The sequence below is a fragment of the Abrus precatorius genome, unplaced genomic scaffold, assembly GCF_003935025.1.
Source record: "Abrus precatorius isolate BTA unplaced genomic scaffold, Abrus_2018 Scaffold8, whole genome shotgun sequence".
NCBI classification, from domain to species: domain Eukaryota; kingdom Viridiplantae; phylum Streptophyta; class Magnoliopsida; order Fabales; family Fabaceae; genus Abrus; species Abrus precatorius.
The window spans coordinates 13,911,014-13,929,274 of NW_020874428.1; the positions used below are offsets into that span (position 1 = coordinate 13,911,014).

At 35.7% G+C, this 18,261-nt stretch overlaps 1 protein-coding gene and 1 non-coding gene across 2 annotated transcripts; one reads left to right on the top strand and one right to left on the bottom strand.

The window, feature by feature from the left end:
- Window positions 1–5,828: 5,828 nt before the first annotated feature.
- LOC113874277 lies at window positions 5,829–6,191 on the bottom strand. The gene has a single exon (XM_027512514.1). The coding sequence runs from the start codon at window positions 6,189–6,191 to the stop codon at window positions 5,829–5,831; it is 363 nt and encodes a 120-aa protein (XP_027368315.1).
- Window positions 6,192–7,328: 1,137 nt separating this feature from the next.
- On the top strand, window positions 7,329–7,435 carry LOC113848709. The gene has a single exon (XR_003501970.1). It is a non-coding gene; the product is annotated as a small nucleolar RNA R71 (small nucleolar RNA).
- The last annotated feature ends 10,826 nt before the right edge of the window (window positions 7,436–18,261 follow it).

The window sequence follows — 18,261 nt, forward strand, 5'->3', positions numbered from 1 at the left end:
GAAGCGTACCTGGTAGGAGGATGTAGAAATGTGGGGGAAAAGCTTGTTGTTGCTAGGTTGACATGCAGGAAGATTGAAATAGCAAAGAACGCTCAGAGAGAAGGGGAATTTTTAGGTTCAAAGGTGTGTGCGTGTTCACTTTAGTTCATATTTATAGTCACGCGTGGGCACGTGACAACTTTAAACAAGAAAAGTGAACATTGCATCATTAAATGTTCCCAGTGTTGTCACTTTTTTTAATTAGAGTGAGCGTTCCAGCGAGTTAATTTTTTTCAGAGTAATGAGCTCGTTATCACTATTGCTGGGCAAAGTGATAATGCGCAAGCAATGTTCAACTTTTTTTCACAAAAAGGAGTAACGTACATAAGAAAACTCATACTTACTTGTGCGTAGCCACTTTTGCCAGGGAAAGTGAGCGTTCCAGAGAGTATGTTTTCCCATCTGCCTCTGCGTGATCACTCTCATAAGTGAGAATGAGTGTTCCAGAGGAACGTGTTTACCTTGATGCCTCTGCGTGATCACTTTTATCAGTTGTTCCAGAGGAGAACATAAAATTTCACTCTCTGTATAACTCCTTCCCTGCAACATAGTGACCCCTTTCATTAATCAATTGCTTTTCAAAACTCAAATAACTCACTTGTCACACTCTAAACCTTCAAATACACATTCACAACATCAAACCTCTAATCACTTATCAAAATCACCTCAGAAAATCAGATGTAGCAGAATTCTAATTTGCAAAAACTGCAGAATTTGTAAATATGAAATGCAAACTTCTAAAACAATACAAAAAGCTTAAAATGGGTTAGAAATGTGAGTTGCCTCTCACAAAGCGCTTATTTAACGTCACTAGCTTGACGTTAAATGTTCCTCACTCAAGAGGAATCAATTTCATGCATGAGATATTCCTTGTAAACTTCTCTCCATGATAGACCTTCAATCTTTGGCCATTAACCTTGAATTCTTTCCCTGTCCTTTGATCCTCAATCAGAATTGCTCCGAAGGGAGATGTTTCCTTGATCAAAAAGGGTCCAAACCATCTTGATTTCAGTTTCCCTGGAAATAATTTCAATATGGAATTAAACAATAGCAGTTGCTATCCAGGTTTGAATTCTCTTTGCAAAATGAATTTATCATGAATTCTCTTGGTTCTTTCTTTGTACAACTTTGCATTATCATAAGCTTTCTATCTAAACTCCTCCAATTCATATAATTGCAAAATTCTCTTCTTTCCAGCACTTGGTAGATCAAAATTCAGCCACTTAGTAGTCTAGTAAGCTCAGTGCTCCAACTCCAAAGGTAAGTGACATGCCTTTCCAAAGACCAATTGGTATGGTGACATACCAATTGGAGTTTTAAAAGCAGTCCAGTATGCCCATAGGGAGTCATCTAGTTTCTTTGACCAGTCTTTTCTTAAACTACTCACTACTTTCTCCAAAATCTGCTTAATTTCTCTGTTTGACACTTCCACTTGTCCACTTGTTTGTGGATGATATAGAGTAGCAACCTTGTGCTTCACACCTTACTTCATTAATGCTGCTTCAAGGTATTTGTTGCAGAAGTGGGCACCTCCATCACTTATCAGAAATCTGGGTACTCCAAACCTTGCAAAAATGTTCTTTCTTATAAAGGATATCACTACCTTGGCATCATTTGATCTTATGGGATGGCTTCCACCCATTTGGTAACATAATCCACTGCCACTAAAATGTATTCATGAGAAAATGATGGGAGAAAAGGTCCCATGAAGTCAATCCCCCATACATCAAATAGCTCCACTTCTAAAATGTTTGTCAATGGCAGCTCATGCCTCCTTGATATGTTGCCAGTTCTTTGACACTTATCACAATTTTCAACATACTTCTTGGCATCCTTGAAGAGTGTAGGCCAAAAGAAACCTACTTGCAAGACTTTTGCAACAGTCCTTGAACTTGCATGATGGCCTCTATATTCTGAGTTGTGGCAATGCCATAATACTTCAGATTGTTCATTTTGTGGAATGCACATCCTAATTAGACCATCCACCCCAATCTTGAACAAATAAGGGTCTTACACATAGAATCTGCTGTCATGTAAGAACTTCTTCTTTTGCTGCCAAGTGAACTTCTTTGGGATGAATTAAGTAGCCTTAAAGTTTGAAATGTCAGCAAACCAAAGTATCTCTTCTACTGCAAGAAGCCTTTCATCTGGAAATTCTTTATTAATTTCCAAAGAGTTAGGGGTTAGACTTTCCAATGGAAGTCTAGACAGGTGATCAGCTACCCCATTTTCCTTTCCCTTTTTGTCTCTAATTTCCAGCTTAAATTCCTGCAGCAACAAAATCCATCTCAGCAACCTTGGTTTGACATCCAGCTTTGACAACAAGTATTTAAGTGCAGAATGGTCACTATATACAATAACTTTTGATCCCATCAAATATGATCTGAATTTGTCAAAGGCAAACACAATAGCAAGGAGTTCTTTTTCTGTGGTTGTGTAATTCACTTGTGCAGGATTTAAAACTTTACTGGAATAGTAAATGACATGCAATTTCCTATCCTTTTTTTGTCCTAAAACAGCACCCACTGTACTATCACTTGCATCACACATTAGTTCAAAAGGCAAATTCTAATCAGGTTTTGCAAGAATAGGTGCAAAAATCAGTTTTTCTTTCAAAACAGAAAATGCTTGTAAACAAGCATCATCAAATATAAAATTAGCATCTTTCACAAGTAGATCACTAAGAGGATTTGCAATTTTTAGAAAAGTCTTTGATAAACCTCCTATAAAAACCAGCATGGCCTAGAAAACTCCTAACTCTCTTGACATTAATTGGTGGAGGCAGTTTACTAATAACTTCAACTTTTGCTTAGTCCACCTCCATTCCTTTTTTTGAAATCTTATGGCCAAGGACAACTGTCCTACTAGGTATGAGCTCATTCTTCTCATTAGGCACAACTGTCATCCCTCCTTTCTTAGGAACAACTTGGATTGGACTCACCCATTGGCTGTCAGAAATTAGATAAATTATCCCTGCGTCTGGCAACTTCATCACTTCTTTCTTCACTAATTCTTTCATGGATGGGTTCAACCTTCTTTGTGGCTGCACAACTAGCTTAAATTTCTCTTCAAATAGAATTCTATGTTTACAAAAAGAAGGATTTATACCTTTCAAGCCTGAAATGCTCCAGCCTATTGCTGATTTGTGTTTTCTCAGAATTCTCAGCAACTTTTCCTCTTCTTCCTCCTTGAGTTCATTGTTGATGATAACTGGATTTTCGTGGCTCTCATCCAAGAAAGCATATCTCAAGTTAGAGGGTAGTTGCTTGAGCTTTAGGTTATGATTTTGATCTTCTTTCATTTCTTTCTACAGCTCTTCTTTGGCTAAATTTTCTGCAGAATTTAGAATTGGTAGGGCTTCTAATTGCTGCTCAATTTCCATGATATATTCTTCTTTAGGAATTTCAGATTCAATACTCCCTGCAGCTATTGTTTCTCTCAACACAGAATTATCATCAAATTTATAGTCATCCACAATGATTACAAAAAAAAGGTAATCCTTATTCCAAATATACAATTTGTGTTCAAATATGATATCCATCACGAATGGATATGTTCTAGGACGGAAGGATTCGAACCTCCGAATAGCAGGACCAAAACCCATTGCCTTACCGCTTAGCCACGCCCCATTTTTGATTTGACACTAATAAACACTATTTTTGTGTTGGTATTGGTTGTTCGTCAATTTATTTCAGTTCCAAAATTTGTTAAATTCAATTGTTGTTAAGATTTTGATTGGATGGGACTAAATGTGGAATAAAACTATTAAAATTATATTCATTATTTATTATAGTAATAGTAATAAATATGAGGAAAAAAAAAGAGTTTTTTTTTTAACTAGGAATAGGAATTTGGTTATTGGTCCATTTTCAATTTGTACTTAGTAATATTCGAATGGAACTTTGATTTTCGGCTAGCCCAGCACCAACTCTTCGATATATTTCTTGCTAGAAGTATCCTTGATCCCATTGATAACAAGTGGGACCAAATAATTCAATAGGGGTAGTTACTGAACCATACCACATAGTTCCAACAACAACAAAAGCTGCAAAAAAGACAGCAGCGATACTGCTGGAAAGGACGGTTTCAATATTTCCCATACGCAATCTTTTGTATAGACGTTGCGGTGGACGCACACTAAGATGGAAAAGACCTGCTAATATGCCCAATGTTCCTGCTGCAATATGATGAGAAGCTATTCCCCCCTCGTGTCAATCCCACGAGCCTCTTATTCGTTCTCAATTATCATTCGATCACGGCATCAAAATAGAAAAACTCTCATTGGGTTTAGGGATAATCAGGCTCAAACTGATGACTTCCACCACGGCAAGGTGACACTCTACCGCTGAGTTATCCCTCTTCCCTTGCCTCCATCGAGAAATAGAACTGACTAATCCTAAGGCAAAGGGTCGAGAAACCCAACGCCATTATTCTTAAACAACTTGGAGTCGGGCCTTCTTTTCTTTTCACACTATTACGGATACAAAATTATGGGAAAAATTGGATTCAATTGTCAACTGCTCTTATCGGAAATAGGATTGACTACGGATTCGAGCAATAACACATGATTTCATAAAACCGTACGATTTTCCCAATCTAAATAAAGCAGGTTTTCCATGAAGAAGATTTGGCTTAGCATGTTCTATTCGATACGGCTAGGAGAAGAACCCAACTCAGTTTTCTTAAAAAAATAGAGAAATCAGAACCAAGTCAAGATGATACGGATCAACCCCTCCTCTTGCGTTCTTTCGCCAAAGATCTTACCATTTCCAAAGTAACTAGAGTTACATATATTTTTCCATTTCAATTCAAGAGTTCTTATGTGTTTCCACGCCCCTTCGAGACCCCAAAAAATGGACAAATTCCTTTTCTTAGGAACACATACAAGATTCGTCACCACAAAAAGGATAATAATAACCCCACCGTTAACTACTTCAATTTAATAGTAATAAAAATACATGTCCTACCAAGACAGAATTTGTAACTTGTTATCCTTTTGCCTAGCAGGCAAAGATTTACCTCCATGGAAAGGATGACTCATTCGGATCGACATGAGAGTCCAACCACATTGCATTGCCAGAACCCATGTTGTATATTTGAAAAAGGTTGACCTCCTTGCTTCTCTCATGTTACAATCCTCTTGCCGCTGAGCTCCCTTTCTCTTCGGTCCACAGAGACAAAATGTAAGACTGGTGCCAACAGTTCATCACGAAAGAAAGGACTCGCTGAGTCGATAGTTTTTTTAGATATATAGTTAGTTCATATATAACTAGTTTATATATAATATTACAAATACATGTATTTCTTCCATGCCGTAAACCAATTATTTGTGTTTTAGTTTCAATCAGATTCGAGAATCATTATTTGAAATCTAAAAGAAAAAGGAGGAGTTGTTTTATAGTGATTGGATTATATATACCCAGTTTGACTTCCCCCACTCCTACTCTTTTTTTTTTGAATCTTGGTTTTTTTTATTTTTAAAATCCTTCTTTCATCCTTTTATTATTATCCAATATGGATATACAAAATCGAAATCAATTCGTTAGCCTGAATTATTGCAGAGAAATATTGGAATTTGAGTGATAAAAATGTAATTCTTTTTTGAATTATCTTTTAGTCAATCGTTAAATTGAATGTGAATGAATGAAACGGGAATCTGTTCTAGTTCTATATAGCATATTTTTATCACACGTAAATATTATACTTCTCATCTTGAACTCGAAGCATAAGTTCTCCTTTTTGTACATCTATTAGAGCTCTCCCTGTTGCAAGAAATGGCCTTCCTAGGATCAAGGGAATATTAGCATCCACCTCCATGTCCAAAATGGCAAATCTGCAGGGAAAATAAACTTATCAACTTTAACCAATAAATCTTCAACTATTCCATAAGGATAAGTGTATGATCTATCAGCTAGCTGTAGTGTGATATTGGTGGGCTTCACTTCCTCTATGCCTAATTTCTTCATGATAGCTAAAGGCATCAAGTTTATGCTTGCTCCCAAGTCACACAATGCTCTTCCAACAGTGCCCTGTCCTATTTCACATGGAATGCTGAATGATCCTGGGTCCTTTAGTTTTTTAGGAAGCTTCCTCTTGAGAATGGCACTACATTCCTCTATCAAGGGTACTATCTTGTCATGCTCTAGCTTCATTTTTCTGGAAAGTAGTTCTTTCATAAATTTTGTATATGAAGGCATCTGCTCCAAGGCCTCTGCAAAAGGAATGTTAATCTGTAATTTCTTAAAAACATTAAAAAACTTTTCAAATTATTCCTCCTATTTAGGATTTTGTTCTTTGTCTTCTTTTCAGAATTTGTAGGAGCTTCCACTTTTTCTTCTGATTGCTCTTTCTTTAATAATCTGAAGTTTCCTTGTTGTAGATCTTGTTTAATTTTCCTCTCTGCTGCTTCATCATTGACTTTCTTTTCTGCAGCTTTTGGACTTGCAACTACAGCTCCACTTCTTATAGTGATGGCTTGACATTGCTCCTTGGGATTGATCACTGTATTGCTTGGAAATCATCCTTCATCCCTGCTGGATAATTGTTCAGCTAACTGTCCAATTTGTGTTTCCAGTTTTTTCATAGAAGGTTCTTGGTTCTTGAAGCTTGTTTGGGTCACCTTCCTGAATTGCAACATGGTTTCCTCCATCTCAGTCAACCTTTCATTAATAGGCTTGGAAAATTTCTGAGTTCCTTGAGGTTGAATGGATGGATTCCTCTAAAAATAAGACTGTTGTGCTGCCGTACCTACATTAGAAAAAGGTAAATTGGAGTTAGAATTCTTGGCAGCAGAATATTGATTATTCCAATTAGAATACTGCTGACTTCTATTATTCAAAAATTGAAATCCAAGAAGATATAAGGATTGTTGTCTCTGAAAATTGTTCATGTAATTGACTTGTTCCTGTGGTTCACTTATAGATGTCTCACATGCACCATTTGCATGGTGTCCTCCACAGAAATCATAGCTTAGCTAACTGGTAGGTATACTGGCTGCTTAAAGATTGCTAATTTGTTGAGTTAGGGCAACTATTTGTTCTGAAAACATCTGATTTTGTAGCTGGTTTTGTGCAAGAAAGGTTTCCAAAACCTTAGCTTCAAAACTAGTGTTTCTTCCTTGATTTCTTGAGTTTGAATTTTGGTACATTGAAGATTCCATCATCTCAATAATCTTTTGGGCTTCTTCTAAAGACTTTGTGTTTAAGGAACCTCCAGCAGCATCATCAACCATTGTTCTTGTTGATGTATTCATTCCATTATAAAAGGTTTCCAATTGCATCCAATCTGGAATGCAATGGTGTGGACACCTTCTCAAAAATTCCTTATATCTCTCCCATGCTTCATACAATGTCTCTCCTTCCTGCTGTACAAATGATGTGATCTCCCCCCTTAATTTGGCAGCCTTGGATGGAGGAAAGTATTTAGTTAGAAACTTATTCACAAGTTCTATCCAAGTTGTTATGCTTCCTTGTGGTTGAGCTTGCAACCAACATTTGGCTTTATCTCTTAGAGAAAATGGAAATAATCTCAGTCTTATGGCATCTTCACTTACTCCATTCATTCTTATAGTATTTGAAATATGCCGATTAGGATCATCATAAAATCCACCAGAAAACTGGTCCTGTTGCACTAAATGTAGTAAGGCTGGTTTTATTTCAAAGTAGATCAGCTTGAATAGTTGGCCTCACTATGGAAGAGTTATATCCCTGCATGTTTGGAATTGCATAGTCTCCTAGTGTTCTAATCATATTCTGTTCTGCCATCTCTATTTCTGGATTTGACTGTCCTAGAGGTGTAGGTGTTCCTTTTTGGATAGGAATGTTCTGAACTTCGGGAGAATAGACAACTTCTAATTCATTATCACTTATGAATTTTTCTACTCTAACCTCTTTTCTTAATCTTCTTAAGGTTATTATGTCTATGTCAGGATCAAAGACCAAAGTTGATTTATTTTTATTTTTACCACGCATATACAAATCAAAATGCAACAAAATTAAACTACAACTCAATATTCAGAAATGCATAACAAAGATTATGCAGAAAAATATCAGCAAAAGCATATAAAATTCAATTCTAGCAACTGCAGAATTATGCATAATTGCATAATCATGCAGAAATTTTCTACTAGTATTCTAAACTTATCTATTAAAATAAGAACAGAGTAACTTGAATGTAATACTAACTACAAAGAAAATTTAAGAAAACAAGTACTCAATCTAGCAATTTTTTTGTTACTAATGATATTGAAACTCAAATTCCCTAGCAACGGCGCCAGAAACTTGTTGTTACAATGTCTAAAGACTACCAAGTGCACTAGGAATTGCAGCAAGTAATGAGTAATTTTTAAGATCAAAGTATCGCCTCCACAGGGAATTAGGAAATCAATTATCAATTCATAGAACAATATCTAGTTGAGCTATAAGAATTTGCAAGAGTTGTAACATTCAGAAAACAAGAAACAAGAACAAAGAACTTGTAGTAAAACAGAGTATGAATTTAATGTTGAGATTAGAAATGAAAGATAGTTAGGAATTTATTTCACAAGAATGTCAATATAAATTCAATTATGCCTCTAAACATTCAAGCAATTGGTTAATTGACAATTAGTTTCTCTTATTAAAAGTCAAAGTTTAATCTCTTAAATCATTGACCCTAACAAGCAACTAAACTACCCTAATCCCTTAGGTGAAGTTCAATTTCAAGTTGCATTAAGACTTAGAACCATAGGATTGCAGAATTAGGTTCCCTTATCCCTAAGAAATCCCTAATTCTGGTTGTTAGTTCAAATCAGAGAAGCAAACCCAACTTTCATTGGCAAATGTTCCTCTTTGATTAATCATACGAATTCTCATTCAAAGATTGCAATAACAGCATAATTAACAACTCAATTAATCCAAGAACTCAAATTTCAGAAGCAAAAGTTGAATCAATACATCAATTCAAGATCCATAAACTCCTAACTACGAAGAATTAAGCAAACATTGTAACAGAGAAAGAGAAAGAAGGAGAAGAAGAGAAGAAACTCAAAGAAGCCATCTCCACGAGCTCCAATCCAATGCCTCTTCTTGGAGCTTTGAAATTCAACCCCAATCCTCTCTCTCACTCTCTCTCAACGAGAATATAACAGAAAAAATGAAAAATGAACAAAAGACCTTGACTCTGAGCTTAAATAGGTATTTATAGAAATCCCGATTCTGTGTGTTATCACTCTTGCTGATAAGAGTGGCCACGCAGAGGCTCATGTAGTTTCTGGAAACTGGAACTATCACTTTCGCTGCTAAGAGTTGCAACGCAGGAGGTCGAGTGGTTGCGCGTGTTCACTTTTATGAGTAAAAGTGACCACACGCAACTTGCCAAGTTGAGGTCTCTCTGGAACATCCACTTTCACTGGTAAAAGCGGTAACACAGAGCTTGCTGAATTTTTAGCCTTTTCTGGAACATTCACTTTTGCTAGTAAGAGTGACCATGCAAAGCTTGTTGTATTTTAGTCTTCTCTGGAACACTCACTTTCGCCAGCAAGAGTGTTAACGCACAACATGTTCTTTTGTGAAACTCTCTGGAACACTCACTTTCGCGGGTAAGAGTGACCACGCCCAGACTCTCTTCTTCTTTTAAGGTCTGGAACGATCACTTTCACTGACAATAGTGATCACGCCTAACTTGCATTCCAGAATTCTTGTGTTTTGAGTCTAGAATTGCTACTCTTCTTCTTCCTTTCCATTGATCTTCCATTTCCATAAACCTTGCTCAGATTATTCCTACAAAACAAGATTAAATTCTTAATTTCTAAGCAAAAATCTCACCAATGCTAAAATAACTACAAATTGAAATAAAACTTTCAACCATGCTAATTTTTTGTGTTTTTTTTGCTTTTCTCATATATTTTCCTTATCAAATGGGTTAGTAAAAATATGGATTCATCAACAATGCCTATGACTATGGTTGTTGCCTCGAAAAAGACTGCAACTGGTGGTCCCATCATTTGTTGCATATCCATTTCATGAAGAAAACGAGTTGATTTTAAACAACCTTTTATAATACGTTTTAAGGCGAGATTGAGACAAAATTTGGGACCTCGATATTTGCTCCACTTAGATCGTTCCTGACAACCCTAAATTCCTTCTTGTAAACTTTACAAACTTCATTGATTGTATAGACTTCATTCATATAAGCATGTCAATCAATGTTTTGACTAAATTAAGCAACAATCACGTAACGACATGAATATCTATCAGTCTGTATGTTTCCACAATCATAATAATTTTGTCTCAGATGAACTCTATTTTCTTGGCTGTTGGATAAATCCTAAACATGAAAAGCCTCATTTTGTTTATCAAATTGAGTAACACAAAGGTTTCTTGAGCCTCGCTCGTTTGATTGAAGATGACTTATAATATTCTTAGAGTAAAAATGTCCAACATTTTTTTGTGCATAGGCCTCACCACCTTTATGTGCAAATAATTGTGCCAATCAGAAGTAAGTGGCCTTAATAAGTGATGTAATAAGCAGATAGCAAGCATATTTTAATACTTAATTAATGCATTCAAGAAAATTTAGGGTGACATGATCTTATCAATGTCTGTTGTCAAATGCTAAAACTCACTTTTCTTGTGCAATTTCGTTAAGCTAGTCTATATAGATTTGTCCACGTTTCTATATTTCCTCATAATGAATATTAAATTCGTGTTTAGTTCTCAAATAACTTGTAAATAACAAATTCAAATTTATTAAGCATGGAGAATGTCATTTAGTAATATGTTTTTTTTGTTATATTTCAAATACAAAAAATGAGGTTTATTATCCATATAAACGATAAGTTTATGCAAGTAAAAAGCCTTAAATCTCTACAAGAAATTTACAGCAATGTGCCTCTTCTTATTGCTACATTAATTGACTCATGACGATAAGATATAATGCCCCATATTTAGTAACAACATATTTTTGTAAACTTTCAAGGAAAAAATGCTACGCACTTACGATCTCACTCTCAACAATAGCAAAAGCAATTAACAATATATTCTGATTTTCATCTTATGCAACTGCCATTGGTAGAATTTTCTTGTATTTGCCATATAAATGTGTCTTATCAACTTACAAGTGGCTTGCAATGTCAGAATGCTCTAACACAATGACTGATGATTGCTCAAATTGCATAAAGATTTGTCGCCAATTATCAAAGTTTGCAAAAATTTCATGTAGTCTAGGATGCAAGCCTAGGTTGTCTCCAATGACTTTGATTGAAAATATGCATTAAACATGTTACAAACATTCACTATGAAAGCAAGTGAAAATTGGGGTTTATTTGGTTTCCAGATTCAATGTAAAAGCAAGTAATGAAATTATCAATTCAATCAATAAGATGAAGCAATCCTTAGTTGATTCAGATAATTCTATCCCTATTCCTCTCAACATTTAACACTCTTCCTCTTCCCTTGGATTAGATTAACTTAACAAGCAAGAATTAACTTTGAAACCCCATACGAATTTAAGCAAATCCAATGGACTCTAACCCTTTTTCCTATGATTACGCAACCTTAGAAATTAACTTAGAATTAAGCAAACTAAGTTAAGAATATCATTAAAACAAATTAGGGTTAATTAAGCAATGTCCCTCTCATTCAACCATTAATTCAATTCAAAGGATTAGGAAATAGAAATTCATGAAGAAAATGAGTTGTATTAACATTAATAACCTAGGAATTCAAGAATCCAAGTAAACTCACTAAGGATTACAAAGGATCTAGCCCTTCATGAGGATGGGTCTCACAAATACAAGATGGAAATAAAGAGAATTCAATGACATGGATGTAAAATCAAAGGAAAGTAAAGAGAAATATGAATTGGTCCTTGACTGTCATCCAAGGCAGACCTAAGCTCTACAAGTGTTCACAAAATAGCAAAAATCTAAAAGTGTAAAAAGCTCTCTAAACATAATTTCCAAAAATCTATTTATAATGAAGTGGTCGTCGCCCATAGTATCTACTGTGAAAATCATAGTAGCTACGTGCAGCCTCCTAGTCCTATCATTCCTCTATAGAGTTGCCACTATAGAATATGAAAGTGACTACGCATAGCGCGCGTAGTTACTATGGTTTGAAAGTGGCTATGCACAGCGTTGGACCAATTTGGCCCTTGTTGTAGTTGTCACTATGGATTTCAAAGTAGCTACGCATAGGGTTTTTGCAATCTGGGACCTCTGTAGTATCCACTATCACTCTGAAAGTGATCACTTTGGTCTGCCCTCTGGATCTATCTTGCTCTAGTGTCCGTTATCATTTCTAAAAGTGGTCACTTTCAACTCAAATTTTCTCAAAGGCTAAAAATCCAGGGAATAAGTTAAGAAATTCCTTGACAATTATTCAAATGATCAAAATTGCAAATTATATCTATGTAAATCAATGTAAATTAACCAAAAATTAAGAAACCTATGATATTTGACCAAAATGATATTTCTATGTTATTTACACTTCCTAAGTTTACTTTTTCTATCAAGAAACACTAAAAAGACAAGTAAAAATCCAATAAAATGTGGATTCATCACAACCTCAAACTTAAACTTTTGCTTGTCTTCAAGCAAATCAAAACTTAAGAAGGTTGCATGTAAACGAGTTGGATTTATCCAAAAAAATTTCTCAAAATTTTTCATTCCAATGTTAAACCCTAATTTGCACTTCCAATATGTCCAAAGTCATGGATTCATTAAATAGAGACATCACACTCATTTCAAATATTTCATGCAAAGTCTCACTAAATTGAAACAAAGATCTAGCAAGGTTTCATGCAATTCACACAATGCAAGGAAATTATCTAGCTCAAAGAATGGTGTTTCACTCTTGACTCATAAGTGTTTTAGGCTCAATTCATGCATTTTGCCTCACCCTACTATATGCTTGCCTATATTCTGAATCTACTTTGCCTAGATACAATGAACCACCTATCATGAGGGCTTTGTTGGTCACAAATAGCTTAGGATAGGTTCAATTTTGATCAAGGAGGGTCAAAAGCTCAAGTGCGTTTTTCAAGAGAAGGGAGTTCTTTTGAGTGAGTAAGTACAACAACTTAGAATGAAATACATTAAATGATGTAGTAAATGAGATTCAAGTATTCTTTCACCATATTTTTCATTATTTTGCCTTATGTGGAAATTCTTTTCAACTCATGGCCTTTGCTGTATTTTTCTTTCTTCTTTTTCATTCATTCATCATTATTTTTTTTTAGACTTTGACAATCATTCTTTTCTTCAAATTCAAATATATTTTTTTGACATGTATTGTTAACATGTGTAATGTCCACCACCCTCAAGCAACTACAGTCATAATTAGCACCCCCAAACTTAGTGTCTTGCATTTACTCTTGATACTACTCAAGAAATTCCTCCTTTAAGGTAAAGAAAATATTTTAGCAGTCTAAGTTTGGCAAAAGAAGGTAATGTGGAACAGGGAAATTAAGTGCAATGGTGTTCTAGGGTGGATAAGTGTCTGCAAATTGTACAATGCATATTCAATTAAGAAATAAGGCAAGTTCTAGAAAATGAATGCAAAAATACATGTATAGTGCACACAGACAAGAAATTGAAGGTTGAATTCTCTACCAAGGTAAAAGTGATAATTACTTAGCAATATGTGAGTACAATTCACCTTACAAGAAAATATATCCAGTATGGTAGGAATGATAAATATGAACAAAACAGAGAATGATTGTGAGTTGAATGAGAAGTGCAATCAGAATATGAAATTATAATTACAAAATTGAACTTAATTAAAAAGAAAAGAAGATGAAAAGTTTTTTTGTATTTTTGTCTATTACTGTGCAAGGAAATTAGACTAAATACTTATGAAATAGAGGCAAAGAGATCACCCCCTTTCATAGAAGATAGATTCACAACTCGGGGGTCAAATTCATGCTCCTTTTAATTGGACTGAGGGCATTTTCTACACAAATATACAGAGAATTCAATATAGAGAGCAAATATGAAAATGGAGTACGAATGATATATATAAAAGTGGAGATGTTTTAAATTGTTCAAAGTAAACGCAGTAATATGAAAGTAAAGCAGGGAAGATAAAAATGATAATGTGCGATAATTACATGGAAATGGTAGCTAATAATATATATAGGGAAATAGAAGAAAATGAGTGAAAGGTGGGTGACATGAAAGGAACTAAAGCTAAATGACATCTTCATTTGAGTTGGAGGATAAGGAGTCGTCATCATTGTCATCGTCCTCTTCTGCTGCTGCTTCCTCTTCGTCCTCTGAAAAGCTAAAGTTGTTTTCCTCTACATCAGCTTTCCCTGGGGCAGCGGAAATGAAAGGTGGAAGGTCCTTTTGAACCATTACTCGAAGGTAGGGTGCACTAAAGGTGGGAGCATCATAGATTTGTGCAATGGTCATCCCTAGCTTCTATAGCATCACAGATAAATGAGCAAGCTTTGCTCTCGCCTAAGCGAGAGCGTGCAGGCTGAAGGGGTATTTAAGGGGCCTCAGTGCCTAGAAACTTCATTTTTCTCACCAGACAACTTCTCTTTCTCATTTTCTCTCTGTTCACTCTCCTATTACTCTTAAAGAAAACCTTCTTGAAGTCTAATTCCTTCTCGATCAAAGCGAGATCTTCTACCTTATAAAGATCTAGGTAAGTTCTTGAAGCTCAATTTTTAGTTTTACCTTGTTTCTTCTCTCTCTTTCTCAAGAGACTTAAATTGGATTATTCTGAGTAGATCTGAGTCGTTCAAGTCATATTTTATACCAAAACGGTTGTTAAGTATTATGACAGATGTATTTAACTGTTTGATATATGTTGTTGTAGTTGTATAGGAAAGTGGTAGGCTAATGTGTTGAGTGGTAGGTAAATATATCGAGTGGTAGGCCAATGTGTTGAGTGGTAGGCTACTGTGCCGAGTAGTAAGTTCCTTTAGGAGTCGTTAATATTGTGATGCCGAATATAGATGAATCATTGTGTAGAGATTTAATGATGTTGTTATTGTTGATGTTATTCTCATTGTCATCTTAATAGTTATTGGCACTCAGTAAGTTAATAAAAGGGACTGTACTGCAAAGTGAGGTGATAAGAAGTTAATGAATAATGAGCTGATCTAATAACTGTGTTGGTAATTCAATGTATATAAATTTACATGATTTAAAGATTATTACTATGTTTTATAAGTCACCTTTGCTTTTTTGTTTGTGTTGGTGTGTGTCTGACAATGATCGTATTGTGGTACGTGAGCAGATGTGACAGGTTCTATAGCTACTTCTCATGCTGGAAGGTCTGGCTGAGGAAAGCATGGAGTCAAAATTTTGTGAAGATTATAATTTTATATTGTTACTCTAGGCCTAGATAGTGGGTCTAGACTATTTAGTTACAGTCTTCAGTAATGTAATTATTATCATTCAAAAACTTGTATTTGAACTCCTCGTAGAGCCATCTTTGTTTATGTATAGACATATTTATATAAATTATTGTGTTTTATGAAAATGTCTCAGAGCACTGTTATTTTGTTGATTAAGATACTGAAATAAAAAAAGAAAGAAATTTTATACTCTAATCTATGTGTATATTATTCTATAAGTAAATAATGGAAATTAGAAACAGTAAAGCATAATGACATTGACCTATTATAAAAATAGTTTGTGACACTAACCACCTCACGGACGTGGATGGGTATGCTTGTTAGGATAACATATATCAACTCTGCCCTCTTCACTGCCAAGGTGAAGGAGTGGATGATCGACATGAAGGAGCTGAGAATGAAAATGCTCCAAACTTTGGTTGCAGGAACAAGATGCCTTGTTGTAAGATTTTTGGGCTGCATCTTTGGTGTCGAACTCCCAATTTTCTCCTTCCTTGCAAATTGCTTGGAGAATGGGCTTATACTCCTTTTTTTTAGGTAGCTGAAAGTGGTAAAATCCAATTGGCCAACTGCCCTCTGTACTACTGGAATATTCATGATTCTCTGGATATTTGTGGGTGTGAAATCAATCTTTTTGCCCCTCACCATGCCGTGTCTGTGGGGAAGAGTGTCGCCCTTAACCCTCATGGCGTTTGCATAGACTTCTTAGGTGATTTCTTTCCACCCATTGCCAACACAAGTGGTGAAGAGGTCCCAACCTCTTCTCTGGATCTCTTCCTTGAATTGCAAATAAGTGTCATCTTGAATTTTAAAGTTGTGGTCCTGCACTAACTATCTTCGTAGGATGTTAGTCTTGAAATAGTTGTCATGGTCCAATGACCGGAATCAAGGGTCATGTGCAAGAAGGGTCTGGAGGAGGAGGCACCAGCTATCCTAGCCTTTTTTGGTCTTGGAGCATTCTTCCTTGGTGTGTTAGCCATTTTGTTGTTGCAAGGAGGAAGAGAAGAATAATGAGTTAAGTAGTCAGAAAAGTTATGCAACAATGGTGTATAACAGACAAAATAATGTTTAGACTGATGTGAAAAGGGCAAGCCAGAATATGTGCCGTAATGGAGTACAGTGTCAAAGTAACTACTCTATGGCTCAGACATGACAACATTAAGGTAGGAAAGTTGACACAAATAGTGATGCAGCAGCAAAATGAAAATAGGTGCAAAAATACAGAAAATGGGGAAATAAATACAGGATCTCAGATTTAGTGTAACAGTCCACTATGTATGCCACTACAGATTCAAGAAAGATCACTCAAACTATATGCAATGCAGTCCTAAAATGGTCGTTACTGACAGCAAGGATGATTACTTTCAATCTGCAAAATTTAAACAAAGATATGTATATGTGCAGTGGGAAATTGGAGTTGTGCAGCTAACATGAACATTATAATGAAGGATGTCCAGGCAGAATGCATGCAATTGGTGTGGAAATATAAAGCACAGGCAAGGATGACATCAAATTATAGAAGTAGCATGCAAATGGTGTGAGGCAATCTAAATAGCCACTTTTCTGTAAGGTAGCTGACACAGAAACAAAGTATGAATGTGTGAAAATGAAAGTGATTATGTTCATCCCAACAGCGAGATTTACAAAGTGGCATGATTAGGCACAGGACACTAGGAGAAACATCACACTTAGCAGTTTATGAATGCAATGCAGCTCTAAAGTGAACACTTTGTAAAATCAAAATTCACAGCCTTAAGGGATCATGTGTACACAGGGTAGTAACCACTATGGGTTTCGCACATGATGGGTTAAATCAAGGTGAAGCGCGGTACAATTTAACCATGGAAAGGTGAGTTTCAAGACAAGGTAACACCCATTTGCATCAAGTAAACTTAAAGTAAGCACTGTTGCAGTAAAATGCACAAAACAATTACTATCACATATGAGGATGGCTACCCTAGGGTTCGGTCTTGATAAGGTTCAGCAAATTAACCAATTTAAACACCCCCAATCCCCTTCAATCATGCAATCACACTTCAAATAACAGAATTTTCACAACAATTTCAATGCAGGAGGCCCTAAATCAAAATCCCTAATTTGTGCAGTAATAAACCCTAACACAGAGGGAGGAGAATTGAAAAATTACCTGGATTGGAGTTCAAAATTGATGCAAAAGTGCAGGAACGGATGGGTCTTAGCCCAGAACAGTGAAGATAAAAGGGAGAAATTTAGGGAGATTGGAGACGAGAGTGAGAGCGCTTAGAGGTTGTGTGATGAATCCATATTTTTACTAGCATTTTACTATAGTTTTAATCTATTTGATAAGGAAAATATGTTGGAAAAAGCAGAAAAACTCATAAAAATAGAATGATTGAAGGTTTTCTTTCAATACATAGTTATTTTAGCATTTGTATATTTTCTACATAGAAATTAAGAATTTTATCATGTTTTTGTAGGAAAATCTAAGCCAAGTGCATGAAAGATGGAAGATTAATGGAATGATAAAGGAAAAGTGGCAATTTTGGACTTAAAGAACAAGATTAATGGAATGAAAGCTAGGCGTGATCACTATTGTTAGTGAAAGTGATTGTTCCAGAGCATAAATGAGGAAAATAGTCTGGGTGTGGTCACTCTTATAAGCGAAAGTGAGTGTTCTAGAGAGTTTCTCAGAAGAACACAATGGGCGTTACCACTCTTGCTGGCGAAAGTGAGCGTTCCAGAGGACTTCAATCTCAGCAAACTTGTGCATGACCACTCTTGCTGGCGAAAGTGAGCGTTCCAGAAAGCTTCACCATAGCGAGTAGCGCGTGGTTACTCTTGCTGGTGAAAGTGGATGTTCCAAAGAGAAGTGTATCAAGGCAAGTTGCGTGTGGT

Excerpts from the sequence above, each read along its gene's own strand:
- LOC113874277 (XM_027512514.1), bottom strand. The coding sequence starts at position 6,191 with ATGAAGCTAGAGCATGACAAGATAGTACCCTTGATAGAGGAATGTAGT.